A 22,923-nucleotide genomic window follows, 5' to 3' on the forward strand; every position below is an offset into this window, starting at 1 on the left:
GTGGGATCAAACATCAAGCCGCCCCCATCCGAAACGCCATCCATCAAGCAACCTCCTCTCGTAATTACAAGTCGAGTAAATCGTCATCATCATCCCATCCCTTGCGCCGGCTAACCACAATCTTCTCCTCCTCCCTAGTATCCGCCACCGCATTCAGGAGCTCCTTGAGCTGCGCCTCGGTGACCTTCTGACGCAGCTGGCCCGTCTGTGCCAGCATGATGAGCCTATTCTCCACCTCCGTCGCGCGCTGCTCTTTGACGAGTCGGATGCGTCCCAGCCGGTCGGCCGCCTCGGGGTGTAGGATCTGGCTGAGGATGTACTGTCGTTGTTCGGCTTCCTGCTGTCTGTTGCGGTTGGGGAGAGAATGAGGTTAGCTGTTGGTCTCGCGTGCTTTCTCTTGGTCTCTCTTTCTTCCGAGGGGGCGGCAGGGGGCCCTTCAAAGGACGGGAGGGGGTCTAAGCGGTTGAGGGAGAGCGTACTGCTTCTGCTCGGCTTGTTGTTGTTGGCTTCCGCTGCCGCCGCCGCCGCTTCCTGCTCCGGCTTGTGCCTTGAGCTGTTCGAGGCGGGCCTTGCGGATCTGTTAAAGGGGGTACGTTAGAGGATTTATTCGTCATTTGTGCTGCCAGTTGGAGTATATGGACTCGCTGCCCAAGTTTCTAGACTTTAGCGACGGTTGGTACTTGCCTGCTCAAGATCCGAATCCGCCATGTTTTCGTCGATCAATGGTTTGTTGACTGTTCAGATTGTCGCTTCGGCCAGAGTCGTACGCAGGACTGGTCACGCGCTATCTCGGAGTTGGCCGCTTGGAGCGTTCGTTCCTAGAATATGCAGTGCAAAAGCAAATCCAAAGTCTTACTTTGGAATTATAGAATGCTTGCCCCTCTTTCGTTCAGGATGTCCTAAGAGAACATGAACCATTCGACGGGTTGTAAGGTAAAATATACGTACTGGTATGGAATGCGAAAGATGCCCCGCCGCGGGGTGGCTAAAGCTCGGCGGTAGGTACATCCAAGTACATTCGGGGTACCTATAGTAAGGTACCTAAAATAAGGTGCCTTATAATTACCTACCTGTACGGACACACCTCAACGCCGTTGCTTTTTATCGATCTCAACCCTTGAGATTTCCATCGTCATCCCCATCTGCATTTATGGACCACCAAATCACGAGCTACAGTCACATCAATGAAACCGAACCCGGGTAACTATCCTACAAAAGTTCAAAACCAACCTTTCCGAATATGACGTCGCCCGTTGTATTTTGGGAGGTACGAGAACGAACAAAAAACACGCCAAATGACACACTGGCAAATATCGGGTCAAGTGGATGTGATATGCGAACGGGGGCCAAAATAAGGAACGAGGTTAAGGGGCTTGAGATGCCAACTGAGCGGGCAGAGGCTCTCAACCCAGGAGAACCATGGCGGTATTGATATTCTGGGCGCAGCAAAAAAACATCCCTCTCATTGTCTCTCTGCCTGAAGACATCATCTCTCTGCCTGAAGACATCAGACCTAGCCAATCGATTTCCCAGCAACGAACGCTATGCAGACAAGTTGATCGCTTATCTCATGCGAATGGAAAGAAGGCCGTAATTCCAATCATTCTCGAACGAGTGGCCACCTTCAACATCCGTCCCACGACTGACCGCATCCCACTCTGCTCAACGTCTGGTCCGAAATCCATTGCCAGACCCAGCTCTGGGCGTAGATAGCAGGCACTTTCGCTGGTCTTCCATCTTATCTCGCGAACTAGGGGACCGACATCTGGCTGACCATCGTACTCATGTTGTTTCATGCTGTTAACTTCCTTAGTACGGGTAGTCGTAGGAGCTGGGAGAAATGTCCCATGGCCAACATCATACGAGGTGCTTATGAACAGATGACAAAAAAGACCAACGACGACGAAGGGAGCACGAAAACAAGAAATATGAAACTGCGGCGGTTCGCTTCACCCTTACCTGAACTCGGGACTTAAGAAAATCCAGCAGCTCGAGCGAGTCGTCCCTCTCCTCATAAATCGCAGAGGAAGGACCGAGCCTAGTATAGAAAGGCCACTCAAAAGCAGGTGGGTAGAAACCGGCATATTCCCAGTCGAGAATGGCCTGGATCTTCAGGGAGTCCGGATCCACAATGATATTCTGCTGGGAAAGGTCGTTGTGGCAGAAGACGAATTCATCATGATCAGAAGGTCGTAGACACCAAACGTTCACCTTGGTGCGCCGCAGAACACGATACGGAGGGATAACGATGCCTGATGGTCCGCCCATGCGGTTTGATACGAGGGTTCGGAGAGTCGCGAGATGGCCTTGGAGCTCCTCACGCACTACCGCTTTTTGGCTTTCTATAAGGTTTGACATACTCACGCCTTGCACATACTCGGAGATCAGATAGTACGCCTCGTCGTCCTCAAAGTCGCAGTATACAGTAGGAACCGGGATGTTGGTATGGCGACGAATATAGCGGAGCGACTCGGCCTCGTTCTTGAGGCTCTCCTTGGCCAGGCGAGGGACGTGGATGCCGCGATGCCCGGTACGATATTCTCTAGGACGGAGACTCCTCTTGACGAAGGCGTTCCCTCGGCAATAGAACTTCCTCTCCATGGTCAGGGAGAAACATCCCTCCTCGCAGGCCTGGGGCTGCACAGACATCATAGTCATCTTCGCGGTGAGAAGAGGTAATTGTGAGGGCAGGGGAACAAGGTGGGTGAAACAAACGAAAGGGACCACAACACTAAGAGGGGAGACTGAGAGACTGGATTCGGGCTGTTGGAGGTCACGGCTCAATTCGCCCAACAGTCGTACTTTCCCACCGTCCCAGACTCTTGGAGTGAACATGACGTAATTTGCGTTTAATTTGATGTTTGGCCATTGAAAACCCCGCCAACCGGCACGGAACTGAGCACAAACATTAAAGTAGAGTGTAGGTGTAGGTGTAGGTTCTGTATCCAGCTCTGTGTGATGTAAAATTTCTTTGGTTCCCTCAGAGGCAAGTTGACGAACCACCTCTCCCAACAATCTCTAACTGTAGGGAATTGCAGTACGAGTACGTCGGATGCAACTTGACTACCCCAAGGTAAAGTGGTAAGGTAGCTTTCCTCTCAGCAAAAGACAAAAGCGCTGACCTGATCGGGTCTCTCCCGAATGCCATTTCAAAAGCCGTACCTCGATTGAATGGGTATCTGAGAATGATCTACAGGGGCGGGGCGCTGGGGGATGGGAAGATCGAAGCTTTTCACTAGCTGGTCGGGAACTCTGTGTCCCCAAACTGAAACCCGTGTCTCACCGTTATTAACATGTTAACCGTTAACTGGGGCGGTGACAGTGGCTGGATCAACAAGATTGTGGCTGATGTGGGGAACGCGTCAAACGCGTCACCATCCGGTACCTCCAATTAACCACCCGCCTAAACCGGCACCCTCAACAAGCTCATGACGCCCTTCAGTACCCATCATCGCCGCCTCCTCGTTATAAAACTGTCTGTACTCAAGGCGGAATTCTCACGCGTCGCTCGAAATGGAGTGGTCGACAAGCCCGCGCCAGAATGGCGACACTGGCCCGACGACAACGCCATCGCAAAGTCGTAGGGCAACAAGCCTCGAGCCACCATCAAGCCGTCGACTTGTCCGGACCCCGATTCAGTCTCTCCTACCACAGCCGGGCCTCTCCGCCTCGGGCAGACGGCGAAACGACAACGCCCCGACACCCCATGCGAAAGCCGCCTCCCTCTACATCGACCAGCGCCGTGCCGCTCTCACCCCGGGCCGTCGGCGCCGACAAAGTATCGTCAACCGCCGGGAATCGAGCTGGGACCATCTCCGGGCCCTCGGTCGCGCGTTGGCGAAGAGCTCCAAGGTCATCAACTCGTCCTCGTCCTCGTCTCCGAACCACGGGCAACCCCCCAGGGGACGTCGGTCGCTGGGACTCCTGGAAGAAGTTGATGACGAGGACGAGCTTCCTATCGATAGGCCCGAGATGACGCTCCCCCTCGACTTCGACGACGATGCCGACCTGATCCCCCCGCGCTCGTCCTTCCTCGACGACCAGACACTGGAGATGCCCCGTCGCGCGTACAGCGAGGCGCCCTCGCATCTTTCCATCGCCAGTGGACGCATATCCGACTTCTTTAATATACGGGATACAATGATTGGTGATGGCAATGACGACATCTTTGCACGAGGTTTTCTGCCGCAGGTCGGCGAGGATGACGGAACGGAGGAGAGATTGCCGGACGATACATTCGAACGGTAAGCCAAATAAATTCTGCGTTCAAGACAAGGGAGCCCCCTGCCCCTTTTTCTCGTTGCTCTGGCACTCGTATACTCGAGCTGATCAGTGGACACACCCACCCACACAGGATTGATGAGGATGCCCCTCGGGAGATCCTGCCCCCTCGCGAGAGCGACCTTGGTTTCGAGGTTCCTGCCGATGCAGATGCCGAACCATCCACCTTCGTCATGGCCATGGCGCAGAGTTCACCCATTCGTCCAGTTCCAGACGCAGGGGATGACATGGATAACGACCCCGGGACTGCCGCGGACATTGATGATGATGATGACGACGACGACGACGATAATGGTGGTCCCATGGGCCCTTGGGGAGACGTCAACGATGACCATGACGATCACCACCTGGGCGATCTTGGGCAAGGACCGAGGGATGACACCTTGGCGGACGAAAGACGAGACGTCAGTAGCGACGTCGACGTGACGAATGCTGATCAGGAACGGGCCGAGGTGAGAGAAAGGGGCCACCAGAAGCGGAAACCTGGCCAGAGGGTCTCGAAGCACGGTCGTCCCTATCCCCCTTTCCCCTCCACCGTCGTCAAGCGCGTGGCCGAACAATTCGCACGCACAAGCGGCATTGCCAACCCCCGAATCAACAAAGACACACTAGCGGCGCTCCAGCAAGCCTCCGACTGGTTCTTCGAGCAGGTCTCCGAAGATCTCTCTGTCTATGCAGCACATGCTGGGCGGAAAGTCATCAACGAAAGCGACATGGAGCTAGTGATGAGGAGGTAAGGCTCGAGTTCCCTCTGGGGTATCATTTCTTTTCTCATTGTTACTGTTTACTTGGACGTTATATTTTACACGATACTCCAGAGTAGCGTATGATGTCTAACAAGGTCGGGGTTTTTTTCATCTTTACAGGCAGCGCCAAATCAACTCGTCGACCACTATTTTCTCGCTGGCCACCCAGTATTTACCACAAGAGTTGGTCCGTGAGTTAAGGATGCCACCGCCTGTCGTACCGAAAAAGCGTCGGCGAACGACAACGACGGGAAGGAGAGCAGGCGGAGATGGAGAGGAAGGGGAGGAGTGATAATACGGTGAGAACGGCGACCTGAGCATACGGTTCTACCACTTCACCGTTGATACAGTTTACCATTGCTTATTCATGCGGACCCTCCTTGCGGCCTCGGACGCAGAAACAGGCCTCTTCGCAACCATCCACAACATGACCGAAGTTGCTGCTGCAAGACCGTACCTGTGGCGTTTTGGGTTAGCGGTGATACAGGTCGCCGATGATTTATGATTCAAATGCCAAACAACGAATGAGACGAGTTAACTCACCAAGTGAAGATGTACTGGGCATGGTTGTTGCGCAGGTTGACCTCGGCTGGTCTGCCAATGGGGATACCCTGTGCCTGTAGATCGAGGAATCGTAGATATTCGGGTTCTGAAGGGAGTTAGGCCTGCTGAAGGGAGATACCAGAGGGCGAAAAGGAAGGAACAAGCCCAAAAGAAAAAGAAAGAAAAAAAGAAGAAAACAAAAGAAACAAAGCCAACGGATGGCACGTACCCATGGTCACCTCAATCCAAACCGGCTCACTGCCCGACCACGCAGCCATTTCTCGCACATCGGGGAAGTAAAACTCTCCCTTCTCGGGCTTGTTATCCGGGGTGAACATGTTCTTCTTCCATGGCTCCCGCAACAGGCCCTCAACGGTGACCATACCCCGCGGCAGGGCGTCGGGCGACCTGGCGCGCTGGTCGCCCATCTTCTTGCTGATCCAGCCCCGGTTGACGAGGATCGTGCTCGCGCCGTCAGGCCGCTCGAGCGGGGTGACGACCATGTAGCCTTGCTCCCCATCGCGCATGCGCGGGCCGATGAGCATTTCGCGGTCGTGGCGGAAGCGGCCGGTGGCGACGACGCGGCGGTAGTCGAACTCGGGGACGGCGGACGGGTCGATGCGCGGCGGCAGCGGGAGGGGGTCGCGGACCAGGCGGTCCTCGAGGCGGGCGATCAGGTCGGTCTTCCACTTGAGGCGCTGGACCTGCCATGTGCCTAGGATGAAGGCCGTCACGGGGATGATGGCGAGGAAAAGAAGGCCGGCCGTGGAGCGGCGGTAGCCTGCGCGGACTATGGTCCCGGGTTCGTCGACCACGGAGAAGAACTCTCCTGGGGGGAGGTGTGTGTTCTCGTCCTTGTTGTCATCTTTGGATTTCGTACGTCGTGGGGTTGTTGCGAATGTGCGGCGAGTGGAAGGGCGTGGTGTTGGCGACCCGGCTGGTCGGACTGAGAATCGGGGGAAGGGCCCTAGACCCCATTCGCTAGGAGCGGAACATCTCGTGGTCGCGTTCGCCGTCGTTCGTGATAGGCGTTGAATGGTAGGTATGGCGGACTTCATTATGGGCTTGGCTGTTGGGAAGGAAGCATTGAAGTACGAAGTGGACTAATTATTGGAGGGCTGCAGGAATACCTACCTAGGTAGTCTGGGTTTCCGAGGAATTGGAGCTCGGTGGGGACCTAGCTTGGAGCAATAACGCGCGGAAGTCCGACGTTACCCGATGAATCCGATTGGATGTTAATACAGGAAATATGGAGTTACTGAGGTAAGGTACACTTCAGGTAGGTACCGTATTATTTTAGCAAGTTCGTCAAAGGCCGAAAACTTAGCGCCCCACCGATTACGACCTTATTTTGAATCGACTAATAAAACTAAGGAATTTTATATAGTAGTCGATTATTAATATTAAGTAGAAAGATAAAATCGTCGGTTATATCTAGTAGAAGAATATTAGTTAGATATTAATCTAGGTATTTCTAGGGTCGTAAAAAGAGAGATATATATATAGACGATATTAAGGAACCTGTTAGTATCTAATTAAGGTATTTTTAAGGTTATAGTAGTATTATAATTAAGGCTATCGGAGATAGAGGGTTATCGGGATATATAATTTATAATCGATTTAGCCTGTGTGGGGAAGTGGGTATTTTTGACGTAAGCCGAAAAAAGCCTTTGACGAACTTGCTAAAACAATACGGTAGTACATTAAAGCAGGTACCTTCGAAGTACCTCAAGTACCTCGTACCACTGTCATCTGTTATCTGTTATCTGTACTTCGTACCTTGTGCCATATTACACCAATCAGGACGTATTGACGCGGACAAGGACACCGTCACCCCTGGAGTCGTGGAATTGAACATGGCCAGATAGAACGACTTCATACCACTTTAGGTGATGCCATCCGATTTTCTCTCCTCTCATCTTCTTGACCCTCGAATATCGAATCTCACATCTCGAAACCACGGATAACGTGTACCTTAACGTTGCGAGGCAAAATAAACGTCTGTGGTTAAGCCGACTTTCGAATAGGTGGCTGGCTGATCGGGACCTTGCATCTCCTCTCTTTTCTCTGTCCTCTATTCTCTGTTCTCTGTTCTCTTCTCTCCTCTCTCTTCACTCTTCTCTCCCTCGCTTTCATCTTCATCTCACCCCTCGCCCCCCTCTCGTTACTCGGCTCATTCCGACGTACGGGGTCCTCTAGCACTCCCCATCTAGACCACTGGAGCACATATATTAGCAGTTGAGCACTTGAACAGTTGGGTCTAAAGTTCCTCTAATATCGGCCGTCCACCACCCCGACAAGGCTCATCCTTGCGAGTTCCAGACGGACTGATTCAAAGTCAACACGTCTCAAGACTCGACTTGTCGCCATGTTCTTTACCGGCACTATACAAGAGGCCGTTGCCACAGCGCTTCGGGAAAACAAATTCGTCGTAAACTTTGTTACCGGTATATATGACTCTCTATGTCTCTGTGACGACTTGTTTTGGCCGAGGAAGCTTACCAGAGTGTCAGATGAACAAGAAGTGGGCCAGCAATGGGAGAATGAATGGCTTCATGACCCCTCTGTGAGTGAGCTCATCAAGACCCCCAACATAAGAGGTGTCCTCCGCCCTTCCCCTTCTAACATACTTCCAGCTTGTCCCCTTCCTCCGCGATGAATCTGTCGTCTTACGGTTAAAGGCCGGATCTGTTGAGGCGGGTTTCTTAGCCAATCTCTATCCCATACCTAAGTTCCCGACCATCATCATCATCAAGGATCGTGATCTCAAGGGTTATGTTGCCCCGGACTGCGATAAGGAGAAGTTCCTTTTGCATATGACAGTGGCTTTCCAAAAACCTCCGCGAAATCAGAATCCGAGCCAGGCTCAAATTACTACCACCTCGGAAGAGGCTTCGGCCGTTCCACAGCAAGCATCAACCCCGAACCTCGCAACACAAACTCCATCTAATGCTCCCCAGGAGTCTCGACAATCTCAACAGGAACCACCAACCTCAGACATCTCCAGCTCCTCCGGGGGCCCTCCCACTCCATCACAGGAGGAAGAGCCTGCCGCCAATCTCCGTGCAGTCTTAGCCGAACGCCGCGCCCGTCTGGAAGCCCGGCGCCGTGAAGCAGAACGCAAAGCGAAGGAAGCCCGAGCCGCCAAAGCCGCCGCCGAGGCCACCGATTCCTCCCCCGAAGCCGTCCAAAAGCGCCTTCGCGCCGAAGCCCTCCGCAAGGAGCGCGAGAAAGCCGCCGAGGAGCGGGCCCGCATCCTGCGCCGCATCCAGGACGACAAACTCGACCGCCAGGCCCGCGCTGCCGCCTCCCGCGAGCCGAAGCTCGGCGACGTGGCGGCCGCCCTCGCTACCGTCGCGTCGACCCCCTTGCGCCCATCGACCGGCCAGGTGGCGCTGCAGGTGCGGCTATTCGACGGCTCGTCCCTGCGGACCCGGTTCAGCGGCGCCAAGGCCACGCTCGGGAACGATGTGCGCAAGTGGCTGGACGAGTCTCGGACGGACGACAAGGTCCCGTACGTTTTTAAGCTCGTGCGGCCGCCGCCCCAGCCCAGCCAGCGGATCGACGAGACGGAGGAGGGCAAGACCCTTGCTGAGCTTGGGCTGGTGCCGAGCGCTACGCTGATGTTGGCGCCCGTGAGGAAGCACGCTCAAGCGTACGATGCCCGGCGTCGCGGTTTCTTCGGCCTCTTGTTCGCCTTGTTCGGCCAATTTATTGGCTTCCTGGCCTGGCTGTGGGGTCTGATGACTGGGGTCTTCTCAGGGTCTGGTGGCGGCAGCAGTAACAGCGGCGGCAGCAGCAGCAACAACATTAGCAGTAGCAGCAGCAGCGGCGGCAGCAACCGTGATCACGAGAACGAGGAGAGCAGGAAGAAGCAGGCGGAAGCACAGGCGGCCCAGGTGAGGGAGCGGCGCAGTGGCCGGTTTGCGCAGTTTGCCAACCCAGAAGACCGCAGAGGGGACCAGCAATTATATAACGGCAACTCGGTGTGTTCCCTCCCATTTCCCTCCCACTTCCCCCCTCCAATCTCGCGGTGGCACAGTGCCGTGAGCTAACTGTCACAGCTCAATTTCGAACCGAGGCCCGATGACGAACAGTGAGACCATGGGAAAGCTAGTTCTGGGAGGCTGCCGTGGGAATTTCTTATGCTTGAATATATTACTGTTCACTGACTGATTTGGGCAATATCTTCAGACATATTGCAGTACTGTAGTGCCGGCAAAGTGGGGAGCGGGAATCTTGTGTCGTGTATTATACACCGGGGAGATGTGAACTAAGAACTAATCTCGTTCCAAATAGGCTGCCCATCGAAATGAAATGCTGTAAAGGGTCTCTTTATGTCTTCATGGCCATGCAGTTGCGATCCTGGACCCCAATATAGGTACAAAAAAATTCTCCACCCTCCACAGCACACCTTACGCCCCTCTTCGGCTCTTCGTCTAGTAGTTGGAAGCGGCAGACTGGCAGGCTTTCTGTCGACAGGCAGACATGGTTAGCATATATCATATTCCCGATTTCTTCTTCTTTTCTTTCTTTTTCGGAAAGGGGTGAGGCATACCAGCTGCTCAAGATACCAGTTGCAGATCTGCATGTTGCCCTGGTGGTCATCCATGCACTTGGTGAACTGCTGCACGGCGGGCGCGCAGTTGCCCTGTTCGCTGGCGTAGTTCTGCTGCTGGGAAGTGGCCTGGACCTGCTGGCTCTGCTCGGGGGCGGCGGGGGCAGACGAGCCGCCGCTGAAGAGTCCGCCGATGGCGTGGCCGATGGAGGAGCCGATAGCAACGCCACTGAAATGTATGTTAGCTGGGCTGGTCGTCGCCAAGCAGTCCGTTCAAGAGGACGAGGAGGGAGAAAGTGACGAGGAGAGGGAGGATGGAAAAGGCCGAAGAAGCGGCGAAAGGAAACGTACGCAGCAGTGCTGGCCATCTGGCCGAGCAGACCGGGGCCCTGGCTAGGAGCAGCCTGCGCGGGAGGAGCTTGCGCGTGCTGCTGAGGGGGGGCTGCGGCGGTGGTAGCTGGACGGGTCTGCTGGAGAGCGGGAGCGGGTTTGGCGACGGTAGGGCGCGACGGGGCAGCGCGGCCGGGACGTTGGCGAGCCATCTTGGATGTGAAAGTGGTGGATGAAGTAGGGTTTTGGTGGAAGCGGGGAGTTGTCGGATGTCGTTGTCGTGGTTGGGTTTGGAGGAAGGAGGGAAAACGTCTCACAAATACTTCTTCTGGACTTTTGGCTTGAGGGCGTAGAAGATGCTGGAGCTCGGCTTTTGGCTCCTTAGCCCACGGGGATACGTCGGCTGGCCAATCGCCTGGCCAATCGGGACACTGAAACTAGCGGTTTACTAAGGGTCTGGGATCCGCTATCGTGGCGTTTATGGACTTTACGGGATTCATGTTATGCAACAAAGCATTGTCCAATCAGCAGCGGTTGCCATTTGTGGCACTCCCCAAAATTTGAACGACATGGCCAATGGCCGATGCATCTGTGGTATCATGGCGAAAGTATCATGGGCCTGCGGCATGAGGTATATGTGTAGTTTTACATATGTTTCTTCGGACGCGAGACAATGAAAATACTGATCAAAGCTGGAGCGGACGGAGTAAGAAAGAACCCACTGCCTGTAATCATGTGACCGGCTCCCGGTCAGCTATCCATCCCGTGGCATCCCGGTCAATGACCCACCGCCATGACATTCGCGTGGAAGTGGGAAGTGTGGCGTGTGGCTGTGCGGCGATGTCTTGTCGGGCCCAGGGTAAAGTCTGCTGGCATTGGCCTAGGGGCGTTCACAAGCAACGCTGGTTACGGTTCGATGGCGATTGTCAGTCAAGCTGCTCAGGTCTTGCGGCTTTTGTTTTTGGGACGTGAGCTCAAGTTCGTTGATGGTGAATCGCCGGGCGCAGAGCGTTTATTTTGGATGGACTTCAAAAGAGCCTTGGCCCGTTCTTCCGCCAGCTTTTCCTCGAGCTTTTGCTTCAGCTCCTTATTGTCGGACTGGAATTTTCACATTAGCATAGTTCCGAGGGTGGGCGCAGGCCGAAAAAAAAGGAAAGAAGAAAAAAAAGGAAGAAGTAGAGAAAAAAAAGGAAGAAGTAGAAAAAAAAGAGAAACCCACTAGATCTGCTTTGAGAATCCGCGTGGTGGCCTCTGTGTTCACCGTTGTTGAGCGCTGCGATGGTGGCTCCTCGGCCTTCTGAATTTTGGCAAAGTATTGCTTTACTCGCTTGAGCTCGGTCATGACTTCGTGGTTGACCGCATCGACACCTTGTAGGCGCATGGCAGCTGAAAGCCTGTTAGCGCGCTTCGGCTCCGAGTCTCGAGCACACTGGAACTGATGAGATCCTACAAAAAAGGAGCGATTCTATTGAGTAAGCTGTCAGGGTCATAAGCTTCGCCCTATCCAGCAGGGGTAGTTCGGTCGACATGTCGGCCAAGTTGTCGATGAGAGGCTGCAGGGTTTCCTCGAGGTCATCGAGGTTGGAACCCAGTTGGTCCAGCCCTGGTGCTAGGTCCTTGACATCCATCTGAACCAGACGTTTATGCTAACGTGGGAGTTCAACGACGCGGAAATGAGAAACTGATAGTCTTCTTCGAGTTCACCGACTCGACAATCGAAACTCGATAGTGTTCTCCCCTCTCTTGGCTGTGCTGGACACGGGAATGATGCGAAGGCGCCTGATGAAGGCAGGCGAGAACTGAAGAATGAGATATCGATGAGTTCTTCCCAATGCTGTCCGTCGACGAAAGAAGTCGCTGGTTTGTAAGGATTAGGAATAGAGTCCCAGTTACACTCTTGCCAAAGAGGATTCGCCAAATTATAAAATGTGATGAGAGAGACGTGGTGAAAAAGAAGTGAAGTCGACTGCTGGTGTGCATATATGGATAGAGGTTCATCAAAGTGGGTGTTTGAGACGGAAGACTTTGATGCGAATTATACGAAGTAGGAGCGCATGCGTAAGGTACCTTTAAGGTACCAATTGGAAAATAAGTACCTGTACCTGCACGTACTTTCCAAGTACACGTGTACAAGCTACCTTACAATGCGGTAGCCGGAGATTTGCCGCCCCGCAAAAAGTTTTCTGAAGCACGTCCGAGGGTGAACGGGCAAGACGAATCCAATTTGCCTTTTTTGTCCCCTACCGACGTTTCAATCAGCCATCACCCACATGAAATCCTGCTCAAGCGCGCCGTCATTCCCTCCATGCTTCGATTCCCTTTGTGAATTCATTGAAACGAAATCCGAACTGCATTTCAACATCATATCGCCCACTGTTTTCTTGTGCGCCAGCCTTCGCTCACTGATGAGCTCGTCTTGATCTTCACCCGACCGACCTCAACCGTGGCTTCCACCCTGGCCCGACTATCCCGACCGCGGCTTCCTGCCCGGATATCCCACACACAGTCAGGATGGTGTCAAGGTAGCATATCCGTGGGCCGGGGAGCCGTCAGATATGTCTCGGTCGAGTCTCCAATGGATTCCCGACTGGACTCTCGCCAACCGTTGCACCGCATCTCGCCCGGCGAGGTCGCGCCAAAGGAGATGGCCGCTACCGTACCCGGCGCCTCCACGCTGGGTCTCTCGAAAGAACACAAGCAGGGGTTTAAGAAGGTGCTGGGGATCATGCCGGAGCAGAACGACAAGGAACTCTATGCGATCTTCAGGGCCGATACGCTCAACCGCTTCTATGTCCCGGCCGTGATGATGGGCCACGACCAGCCGGCCCCTCCGTCTGCTCAGACCGTTCACATCCTGGGGTCCGACGGCCGCTCCAAATTCTTATCCCACTCTCTTCACGGAGTCTATGGCTCGATACAGACTATCGACCCGTACCGGACGAACAAATACACCAACATTGTGCGGAATCGTAGCCGTCGGCAAGGGAGCGAGGAGCTCGTGCGGCTCCGAGTCGCCAATGGAGAAGCGCACACTTCGGAGGTTCACGAGCAGGAGGGCGACAAGGGGCACATCAGCAACCTCGTCGTCTCAGGACCCCCGAGCCAAACGGTCAAGTTGCTGGAACAGGTGAAAGACCGCGTGGATGGCCGGACAGCCATCTGCCTGATGCAAGACGGCCTGGGCGTGGCAGAAGCCGCCAGCAACAAGGTCTTCACCGACCCCAAGAATCGCCCGTCCATCGTCCTCGGCCACATGACGCACTCCCTAGCCCTCGACCGGAACGCCAACGCCGTGCACTCCATGAAACCCGACTACCAGACCGCCCTGACCGGCATCCGCCCCTACTTGGGGAAGAAGTACCAAGGCCTAGAACGCCGCCACCAGCACCAGCAAGGTCCAGCCACCGCCACCGAGTCCTGGCTGCGCACGCAGGACATGCTCTCCAAATTCGCCGCCGCCACGGACCTGCACGCCCACGGCGTCCCGCTCGACCAGTGGCTGAGGCTCAAGATCCCGTCGCTCATGTTCTCCGCCGTCGCCGATCCCATCTGCGTCCTCCTCGACGCCCGCTACGACCAGCTCCTCTGGAACCCGACTGCCACCCGCCTCATCGGCCAGTTGCTCGACGAGATCGCCGACGTCGTCGCCCTCATGCCCGAGCTGCGGAACGCGTCCACCGCCCTGCAGGCCGCCCTGCGCGGCGAGGGCATGCGGAAACACACCATCAACCGCCTCAAGGCCAAGAGGGACGCGCCGAGCCGCATGGCGTTGCAGATCCAGCGCGGCCAGTTGACCGATATCGACTACCTGAACGGCTACTTCATCGAGCGCGGCAAGCGCTTGGGCGTGAAGCTGCCGGCCAACGAGATGGTGGTGGGAATGGTCAAGGCGAAACATAAGGCGCGGTTGGAAAAGCTTCGGTCCTACGTTCCCTTCGAGATGACCTCAAGGTTTTATTAAGACGGTGTATTTTTTCAGTTTGTATACTTCTTTCAGACTACAATGGTTCTGAGAGGCGTGAGTTGATGACGGGAGCGAATGAATGTATGATAGGTAACTCATACCAGGGGACATGGGCGGCACGAGCTCCTTTTTGGTAATACATAGGTAGGTATCTTCTTGGCTGGGCTTAAACCGTACTGATCGCACTAGGTTGCATATGCGGTGGTATATGGTCTTCGTTTCTGTGTCGTGTGAGCGAAGCCAGGGAAAATACAACAACAGCCCTTCATTCTACGACCTCTTGAATCCCTTGGCTAGCGTTGCCACCGGGCAACAAAAGCCACATGTGGCTCAACTGCGCGTCTTCGTATCTGTTCATGACCGTTGCAGACGTGACGGTTGGACTGGACGTCGGAATTTTAAGTTGAATCTTTCCAGACACACAACACACTACCCAACGGGGAACAGTCATGCTATATATTAAGGCGTTATTTGTTCTTGGCACTCTAGATGGCTGTGCTTTCTGAAGTATCATGTCCAAGAATATGGCGGACATGGGGGACCAGCAACCCTACCAAAGAGACACTGGTGTGAATACTCAGCAGCGCTCTCGTCTGTGCTGTTCCCCAGCATCCCGGACGGTGGGTAACCCCTCAAGACGCAAAATTGCAATGCAGCGGCTTCAACAGCGACGCTCATTTTCGATCCCCATCATCATCACATCATCATCATCTCTCTCTGTCTCTCTCTCTCTCTCTCTCTCTCGCTCCCCTCTTCCACGAGAGACATAAAATCTTGGGACGCTCACCCTTTTCCAGGCTCTCTCAGGCTTCCCCTAAACTTTGGTCGATGCCGTAGGCCCTGATGGCCGTGCCGCCGAGCAGTTCGGCCTGGTCCTCGGGCTCCAGGGTGGCCATGTAGCACATGCGCTCGACAATGAGCTTCCAGCGACGCCAGGCGTTGGGATCGAGGGTCTCCTGGCCGCCGGTGACTGTGGTGGGAGGGCGGACGGTGCAGACGGGCCAGTCAGAGCCGAACATGATGCGGCGGGGCCCGAAAGTGGCGAGGATGACACCGAGCCAGGGGAAGATGGCCTCGAAGATGGCGGCCGGGTCCTGGGATATGAGGGAAGTGGGCATCTCGGAGAAGCCGCCAGAGAGCTTCATGTATGTCTTGGCGCACATGGAGAGGGCGTAGATGCTCGTGCGCCACTGGACGAAGGACGGGTCGGCAACGTTGATGATTCCTAGGTTGGGCTTGCAGAGGTGGTCTAAGGGCCAAAATTCCATGTTAGAACGGGATGAAGGGGAGTGTGAATGCGAGTGTGGGAGTGGGAGTGGGATGGGCACGTACTTATGACAACGGTTACCTTCTCCTCGTCCGGCACACCTTCGTGGGCCGAAGTAATCAAGATGAGGGCATCTTCTAGCTGCTGCCTTCCGCGGCGGTGCTGGTCAACGCCCAGGTCAAAGGTGAAACCTCGGCGGCCGAGCAGCTTGAGAGATTCGATAAAGTCGGGCTGAACGGCGGTGCCGTGAGGTTTGTCCTGGAGTAGATAGCGAAAGCCGCGAATACGGGACCAAGTCTCGGGGCCGGCGACGTCGCGGACGCGATCGAGGTAGCGCTCCAGGACCTCGGGTCCGCTGGGGATGGGAGCCCAGGGGACGATGCCGAGGCAGAGACGGGCATCGTCGGGCCTGTGACCCTCTCCTTCGCGCGGGGTGCCCTCGACGATGCGTCGGAGCCAGGAAACCTCGGCGAGGGGACCTTCCCAACCGGATTCGTCGCCTTCTTGTGCGCCGGTGGCCAGGTCGTGCACGCGGTCCGTTTCCACAAAGATGAAGCCCTTGAGATTGGTCGGAGAGCCGGTGGCGGCACGGTAATCGGAGACGGAGTGTTGTTTCGCGAGGGGATTGTCGGGCGTGGCCCAAGAGAGGGTGGGGATTTCGGCCTCGGGGAAGAGGTGGATGTGAGAGTCCACAATTGGATAGTCAGCCATTTTGAAGGGATTCTAGAATCGCAGATGATTTTCAGGACTTGGGTATAGTAGGTTAAATGAGCGAGGGTAGATGAAGCTTAAATCTTGGCGTCTGCTTCAAGATTTAGATGATAGTTTGCTTGACCGACATTAGAGGTCAGGGGTAAAAGAGGAGGGAGACAGTGCCAATAATATGTTTCTTCCTGTCCGGCCAATTTCGATGTTTTCTACACAATGGGAACTCGATATATAAGAGTAAGAACTAAAAATGAAGAAATGAAAATGAAGAATGAAGAACAAAGAATGAAGACAAGAGAGATTGGAGGAGATAAAACGCGGTCGTTGGTGTTGCCCTTCCAACTGAGGTGCTCCTGCGACTTGGGTTGGGAGGCTGGAGCTCATAACAGTGCCCCTTGCAGGTACATTCACATGCGCCTAAATATGGAGTACGAAATAAGTACACTAATGTACCCAACTTTACCCCGCTGAGAGCTGGAGCTGTGACGTTGTAATTCTCCCCCAGTCGTGGTTGCTGCCCCTCAACGTAAAAGTTGATCTTCACTGCATTCGTACTTTGGGTGCGTCGGGTAGCTTATACACGTGTAATTAGTGTATTACCCCGAGATGCGACGCCTCCAGAGTGCCGCATTATCCGCCGGGTACTTTTTCGTCCTAGTCGGTACCTTAAGGTACCTATCTACCTGAAGGTACCTAGGCAGGTTGAGATACCCTACCATTAAGAATTGTCCTCACTTGGAGCACCCTTACTTACCTACAGGTACCCGGTTAAGGGGGGGTATAGGTCAGAGCTCGAACAGAGAATTTTGCACTAACCAGAGCCAGGACGGAGATATCGCTGTCAACATAATGTTCTAAGACTTGCGACATCCGACCAGTCCATCGGGCTCTGACCTATAACCAGCCAAACCCGGGTAGGTAGTAAGACATCTACGAGCAAGGGGAGGGGAGCGAAGGGAGAGAGAGGGTCGTCCCCGTAAGGTGGGTGGACTGCCGGGTTTCCTTCGCACCTACACAAAAACTACCCTACCGGTGCGCTGTGCCCGGTGGAAAGTGCAGTCGAGTTTCTGGTCGAAACACTCCAAGATACTCATTTTTAGAACAATCCCTGTCGCTGATACAAGAAATGCAAAGTCATGGAAAATATCATAGATTCAAGCGTCATCTATTTATGCTTGTCAAGGCAGCCATACGCATTATATACATACGTCCATTGACCCTTCTGCCTTTGTGTATTCTGACCGGCTTGCTTGGACATTTGCCTATATCGTCCTGTCCAAGGCCAGGTCGCAAGTCCTCATCTCTAGGGAGGCCGGCCGTGTGTGAACGATTGAGCTCTCACAGGCGTGTCCTTGACTCTCTCCCTTCCTCTTCTTCATCCTCAGGAGCTACGGCTCCACGTCTACGTCCCCCACACCTGGTTGTCACACTCAAATGCGTTTGATCATCCAAGCACGTGAGTGGAGTTGAGAGAACCAAAGTGAAAGGGGAAGCGTGAGCGACGCAGAAAAGCTCGGTTGTTATCCGGGGGGAATCGACAAACGAAACGAAAGTCGTCGCGTCGTCGGGTGGCCGGGTGGCCGGCTTCGCCCCTCTCCATATCGGCGTCCCGTCGACGGCCGATACGGCTTGAAAGTCGGGGGGGGCGCAGGGAACGCGGGGGTGAGGAACACCCGAACGGACACCCGAACGGCGCGGCGGGGTCGCAGCATCGACCCACTTGTGGAACGAGGGCGGCTTCTATGGCAACGCCGAAGGGGGAGGGCTGCGAGATCCAGCTCGCCAGCCTTCCCCATCGCGCGTGCCAGCTGCCGAGCACCTCAGTGGATGCAATGATTGAATGAATCATACAGCAAAAAAAGAAATATCGACACAGTTTGTTTTCTCTCTCTTAGCTTCACCTTCTTGCCGTCGCATGAGCCATCTAGTCGCGGACGACGATGCCATTGCGGCGCGAGGTGGCAGCCACGGGCTTCCGCGGGGCGGCCTCATACTCCTCGCCGTCTTCCTCGCTGTCGGAGGTGGCGGAGGAACAGCTGGAAGTGTCGTCGCCGTAGCCGCAGCGTTCGCCACCGCAGTCGATCTTGACGCGCTCGCCCTTGCGGGTGATCCCGTAGCGCTCGCACGTGCACGAGCTGCAGTCGGAGCTGGGGGTCGAGTAGCCCGACAGCGAGGACGAAGGGCTGGAGCTGTCGGAGCGGTACGACAGGGACGAGCCGGTCGACGAGACGGGGGAGTTGCTGAAGTCGGTGATGATGTCCTCCTCGTCGAAGCCGGCCGAGCCGAAGCGGGCAGTCAGCTCCTCCAGGGCCTCCTCGTCGCAGTAGTCGGCATCCAGGATGTGGCGGGTGGCGTGCGGCGACATGGGCTTGGGCGCCTTGATCTGGGAGATGGACAGGGGGCGGCCCTTGGGGATATCGACGGAGAGCGAAGAGGTGCGGGTGGAGCGCGACGACCGGTGCTCACGGGACCGCTCCTTCTCCTTGGACGAGGACTGGTGACGCGAGGAGGTCTTCTGAGACGACGACTTGGAGGACGACTTGGAGGACTTGCCGTCGGAGGGGACGTCGAGGATGTTGAGGGAGCGACCGGTGGTGGGCTCGACGGTGAAGGCGACGCTGGGGTTGTGGGCGACGTGGTAGCCGTCAATGATGTAGTAGTACCAGTAGCGCTGGCCGGGCTCAAGGGTGGAGCCCTGGAACTTGAAGATGCCCTTCCACGAACCCGACTTGGACGAGGTCCTGTCCTTGGAAAGAGGGAGCTGGCCGACGTAGTTGTCCCACGAACCGAGCAAGTGGACGGTCTTGATGCCCGAGGAAACGCGGAGAGAGAAAGAAAGCTGGATGGAAGACATTTTTGATGATTTTTTTTTTCCCTTGTCGGTGCTGTGACGTGATGTTATGTCGATCCACGGGAAGTTAACTGGTGTGGTGGTGGTAGTTGAGAATTGGCTGAGCAAGAAACTCCAGGTTTCCGTTGATTAGGTTGGCGGTATATTAATCGCAAAGAACTCAAAAATAAAATGATGGTGTAAAAAATCTGTCTCTGCACTCCAAAATGTTGACCGGCAACTTGAGATCTGGTAGCGGCTGAAGAAAAGTTGATGCTTGGAGTGTGTGGTTGTCTTGGATGGGGATGGTATTAGAGACGATTAGATAGGAGGCCAGCTCACAGAAAGAAAGATAAAAAAGAACAAACGAAAACAAAGTCACAACGGAAAAAAGAACCTGGAATTAGAATCTTGAGAGCTTGCTGAGGAGAGGAAAGGGGAGAGAATTCGAGAAGGGGGGGGAGGAAGGGCCCCCCATTATATGGAGAGGCCAGACCTCACGGCCAATATGGGGACGTCACCTTGGAATTGGTGAGATGGTGGGTTGCTGTAGCCGGCCGGATTTTCCTCTCGTCGAGTTGCGTTTCCTCATGCATACGTACGGTCCAGCTCCGTGGAGCCATATTCGAGGAGGATCCAAACAAACCCATCGACCCAATAATAACGACATCTAGGGCACCACAATTTGTCAAAAGGTCGACGGGGCCAAGGAACACAGCACTAGTGTCCATGTTGGAGAGATCCCGGGTCGACTTGAAGAACTGGCCCCGTAAAGCTGTACGGATACAGAGTGCGGAGCAATGCCTCTCGTATGGTACAGTATGTTTGCGGGACGCAAGGAGACATGCCGTTACTGGGGGAGTGCTCCGTATACCTAGTCTGCCCCACTCGTCTCATTGTATCTGGGCAGGTATAGCAAGGACAGGGAAGGCAGTTAAAGAGGATCTCCGGTGAAAAAGAGGCGGGATTGTGCTGATGACTTTCTAGTGCAACGCTGCTACTGCATGCCTCGGCGGCTAAGTTAATGGAAGAGACGAGGTGAGATGGCCAAAGGGGCGCGGCCAAAGGGACGAGGAGAGAACCGAGTGGTCGTTGAACAGAACGGCCCTAAACTGCTTTAGGCCTACTTAGGCGTCTAATCCAGTTCTCTGATTGGACATGTGCCTGCCCCACCGACCCACCGGGCCTACACCAAGGTCGCCTATCACCCGTTATGCAGCGGCAAACCAATCAGCAATCGCATCCCGCACTTCGCTGGGAGATCGCCTCTCAGCTTCCTGCATTCAATCCATGCAGTACCGCAACCCAACTGTACCCATACACACGACTATGAGCACGAAAGCACCTTCGTGAAAAATTGGCTTGTCAGCAATTCCCCTCCGGATGTGCATCTTTGTGTGAGTTGCCGCGACACCGGGAGCTCGATCTGACACAAGATCGAGAGTTCACAGGCGGTCTGCTTTGTCGTCTTGCCTGTCATCCCCTGCCCGGCATGAATTCCTCTCCTTGTTCCTTGTCTTGATTGCTCATTGCGATGGGCAGGGAACATGGCTCCCGGGCCGCAAGATGATCGCCGCCATCACGGTATAGGCAATTTACCGGATCGGCCCTAGTGTGTTCATTCCATCAGACAGACAGTGACAAAATCCCTCGGTCATGGACTCGGATATCCTGTGCCATCCAGCGCTCATAAGCAAGCCTGGCTCCCTGACTTTCGGCCCTTGGGTGTGCTCGCTCGCCGCTATTCTTAGCATCAGTTGTGGGTAAGTAGTACGAAACTGGACAATAGCAGTGGTCGAGCAATCGACGAATGGTACACGTTGTAGTAGCGTGGCACGGTACCCAGAGCCTGCTAGAGAAGTCTGTCTCACTCACGGCTCGCCGGGAAAAAAGCAAGGTTACAACTTGAGTCCCTCATCCTTTCTTTTCGCATCGTCAGCGACATCGGCACCCGGCAGCCATTTGCCCCCATCCTGATCCATATCGGTATCGGAATGACACCCGCACTTGCTGAATGAAAGATCTCCCCTCTCGTGGTCCACGTCCCTCTGAATCAAAGATCCAAGCAAAGGCAGGTCCATCTCCTGGCTTGTCCCTCTTCGGGTATGGTGCCTTCGGCCGTATGCATACCACGAGTACTAGTCTCGGCGGGTATGTGAGTATGTGAGCTCCGTCACACGACAGAGAGGGAGTCATCCAAAGAGAGTCGAGTATTCTTATGGGACACCCATCCCTTCCTTGTATTCGTTCATATATTTTGCAGTCAGCACAACGACAAGCGAGTTCGCAGAAGCCTCAGCATGCGCCACGGGACGCAGGCCAGCTTGTAAGTAATAAACTGCGTAAAAGCACCGACGACGGACCAGCCATCTTGAGATCGCATGCACAGGGAGGATCTCAGCTTTTCTGGTTCATTTGCCGAACAAGGTAAGCCGAAACTGTTGCGTGGATGCCTGCCACTAGGCACCACCTGCCATGATGGGTATATTAACCTCCACACCTGCCCTTTGGGCTGTAGGGATATTCTTCCTTTTACATACCAGGTACATACACACAATCCAGACACATTACTCTGTTTGAGCTTTCGATAGAACTAGGTATTGTGGGTGACATTCGCTAGCCGGATCCCCATCATTATTCAGTCACGTGATAGCGCGTTTTCTCTTTATAGAAAAAAAGAAAAGAAAAAAGAAGCACGTTGTGAGATATTTCCGACGCGTCTCTGCATTTGGCGAAAAAAAAATTCCCTGTTGCCAAACTTCAAACCCATCTGGTGGATTCCCGTTTTGTCTGTATCATCCTTCAAGTCTCCTCTGCATACTTGAAGCAATGGACCCCTTCGAAACCTTCGCCGACGACGTTCTCGTCCTCAAAGCTAGGGCTTACTCCGAAGCCTACATGTCCCAGTACGATGCTTCCCACGACTGGTCCCACATCCAACGCGTCGTGGCACTGGCCCACAAAATATACATCGCCACCGCACCCTCGCACTCGACCCTTTCTCTGCGAAAAGTCACCCTCGCGGCGCTGCTGCATGACGTTGGTGACCGGAAATACGTGAAACCTAGCCAGGACGCGGCAACACTGGTGCGCGACTTTTTGGTAGGCGCGGGAGCAGACGAGAGCCTGGCGGATGACGTGCAGGCCATCTGCCTGGGAGTCAGCTACGCGGCTGAGATGCGGGACCCGGCGCGGACGGCGGCATTGATAACAACACATCCGGAGCTGGCGGTGGTGCAGGACGCGGACCGGCTAGATGCCATCGGCGCGGTGGGGATTGGACGATGCTTCGCCTACGGCGCCGCCAAGGCTGCTCAACGAGGCTTGCAGGGTTCGGTGGACCACTTTGGGGAGAAGCTACTGCGACTCGAGGGGATGATGAAGACGCAAGTTGGGCGTGAATTGGCAAGGGAGCGTACTGAACGGCTTCGCCTGTTCGAGGCGTGGTGGCAAGAAGAAAATGCGGCCGTCAACGTTCCGCGAGTTGGGTAAGGAGAGCGTCTACCCTCTCGCCCTATCTCTCTCTTTCAGTGTCTTTGTGCCTCCTCGGGTGGCGCAGGCTCCGTACGTTCGGCTCGATACCCCGCCTATTCGATCTGTTAGACGCGCTGCCAGAGAGTTCAACGCAACGATCTTTATGCACTTCCGCTATGCCCAAAAAAGAAAAAAAAAAGAAAAAAAAGGAAAAAAAGAAAG

At 54.8% G+C, this 22,923-nt stretch overlaps 11 protein-coding genes across 11 annotated transcripts in view; 4 read left to right on the plus strand and 7 right to left on the minus strand.

Annotated features, from left to right (window-relative positions):
• Positions 1–76: 76 nt before the first annotated feature.
• SODALDRAFT_297985 (DNA-binding TFAR19-related protein) lies at positions 77–843 on the minus strand (the record flags this gene model as incomplete). Its single annotated transcript, XM_028608836.1, has 3 exons — positions 685–843; positions 480–577; positions 77–344 (listed from the first exon to the last, which is right to left on the minus strand). Coding segments are annotated over exons 1-3 (390 nt in total), but the record flags the coding sequence as incomplete, so codon positions are not given.
• A 502-nt stretch (positions 844–1,345) lies between these two features.
• On the minus strand, positions 1,346–2,867 carry SODALDRAFT_334785 (kinase-like protein). Its single transcript, XM_028612297.1, has 2 exons — positions 1,960–2,867; positions 1,346–1,797 (listed from the first exon to the last, which is right to left on the minus strand). The coding sequence occupies exons 1-2, from the start codon at positions 2,833–2,835 to the stop codon at positions 1,783–1,785; spliced, it is 891 nt and encodes a 296-aa protein (XP_028465472.1). The 5' UTR covers positions 2,836–2,867; the 3' UTR covers positions 1,346–1,782.
• A 646-nt stretch (positions 2,868–3,513) lies between these two features.
• SODALDRAFT_279690 (hypothetical protein) lies at positions 3,514–5,018 on the plus strand (the record flags this gene model as incomplete). The annotated part of the gene is made up of 2 exons (XM_028608185.1): positions 3,514–4,244; positions 4,355–5,018. 2 exons carry the CDS (start codon positions 3,514–3,516, stop codon positions 5,016–5,018), a joined length of 1,395 nt encoding a protein of 464 aa, XP_028465473.1.
• Positions 4,904–6,674, minus strand: SODALDRAFT_345348 (SURF1-domain-containing protein). Its single transcript, XM_028613199.1, has 4 exons — positions 6,565–6,674; positions 5,800–6,516; positions 5,571–5,676; positions 4,904–5,484 (listed from the first exon to the last, which is right to left on the minus strand). Exons 1-4 carry the CDS (start codon positions 6,626–6,628, stop codon positions 5,379–5,381), a joined length of 993 nt encoding a protein of 330 aa, XP_028465474.1. The 5' UTR covers positions 6,629–6,674; the 3' UTR covers positions 4,904–5,378.
• Positions 6,675–7,462: 788 nt separating this feature from the next.
• SODALDRAFT_334788 (hypothetical protein) lies at positions 7,463–9,966 on the plus strand. Its single transcript, XM_028612298.1, has 4 exons — positions 7,463–8,017; positions 8,084–8,136; positions 8,207–9,556; positions 9,635–9,966. The coding sequence occupies exons 1-4, from the start codon at positions 7,939–7,941 to the stop codon at positions 9,668–9,670; spliced, it is 1,518 nt and encodes a 505-aa protein (XP_028465475.1). The 5' UTR covers positions 7,463–7,938; the 3' UTR covers positions 9,671–9,966.
• A 43-nt stretch (positions 9,967–10,009) lies between these two features.
• Positions 10,010–10,670, minus strand: SODALDRAFT_325223 (hypothetical protein; the record flags this gene model as incomplete). The annotated part of the gene is made up of 3 exons (XM_028609965.1): positions 10,010–10,042; positions 10,129–10,357; positions 10,480–10,670. 3 exons carry the CDS (start codon positions 10,668–10,670, stop codon positions 10,010–10,012), a joined length of 453 nt encoding a protein of 150 aa, XP_028465476.1.
• Positions 10,671–11,397: 727 nt separating this feature from the next.
• On the minus strand, positions 11,398–12,086 carry SODALDRAFT_280204 (exosome-associated family protein; the record flags this gene model as incomplete). Its single annotated transcript, XM_028608222.1, has 3 exons — positions 11,398–11,556; positions 11,678–11,844; positions 11,909–12,086. 3 exons carry the CDS (start codon positions 12,084–12,086, stop codon positions 11,398–11,400), a joined length of 504 nt encoding a protein of 167 aa, XP_028465477.1.
• Positions 12,087–13,102: 1,016 nt separating this feature from the next.
• On the plus strand, positions 13,103–14,419 carry SODALDRAFT_280513 (6-phosphogluconate dehydrogenase C-terminal domain-like protein; the record flags this gene model as incomplete). Its single annotated transcript, XM_028608240.1, has 1 exon — positions 13,103–14,419. One exon carries the CDS (start codon positions 13,103–13,105, stop codon positions 14,417–14,419), a length of 1,317 nt encoding a protein of 438 aa, XP_028465478.1.
• Positions 14,420–15,225: 806 nt separating this feature from the next.
• On the minus strand, positions 15,226–16,400 carry SODALDRAFT_279458 (amidohydrolase family protein; the record flags this gene model as incomplete). The annotated part of the gene is made up of 2 exons (XM_028608169.1): positions 15,226–15,671; positions 15,755–16,400. 2 exons carry the CDS (start codon positions 16,398–16,400, stop codon positions 15,226–15,228), a joined length of 1,092 nt encoding a protein of 363 aa, XP_028465479.1.
• A 77-nt stretch (positions 16,401–16,477) lies between these two features.
• On the minus strand, positions 16,478–19,958 carry SODALDRAFT_361401 (hypothetical protein; the record flags this gene model as incomplete). The annotated part of the gene is made up of 11 exons (XM_028614361.1): positions 16,478–16,606; positions 16,691–16,770; positions 16,851–16,940; positions 17,428–17,511; positions 17,606–17,734; positions 17,828–18,025; positions 18,081–18,216; positions 18,334–19,348; positions 19,449–19,503; positions 19,625–19,649; positions 19,749–19,958. The coding sequence occupies 11 exons, from the start codon at positions 19,956–19,958 to the stop codon at positions 16,478–16,480; spliced, it is 2,151 nt and encodes a 716-aa protein (XP_028465480.1).
• A 1,834-nt stretch (positions 19,959–21,792) lies between these two features.
• The window catches only part of SODALDRAFT_334794 (HD domain-containing protein), a 1,144-nt gene continuing 13 nt past the window's right edge, over positions 21,793–22,923 (plus strand). Inside the window, exon 1 of the mRNA XM_028612299.1 lies at positions 21,793–22,923. This exon is cut by the window's right edge and continues 13 nt beyond it. Coding sequence (XP_028465481.1) covers positions 22,057–22,719 — 663 coding nt within the window. The 5' untranslated portion in view covers positions 21,793–22,056 and the 3' untranslated portion in view covers positions 22,720–22,923.

The sequence above is a fragment of the Sodiomyces alkalinus genome, assembly GCF_003711515.1.
Source record: "Sodiomyces alkalinus F11 unplaced genomic scaffold SODALscaffold_7, whole genome shotgun sequence".
NCBI lineage: Eukaryota > Fungi > Ascomycota > Sordariomycetes > Glomerellales > Plectosphaerellaceae > Sodiomyces > Sodiomyces alkalinus.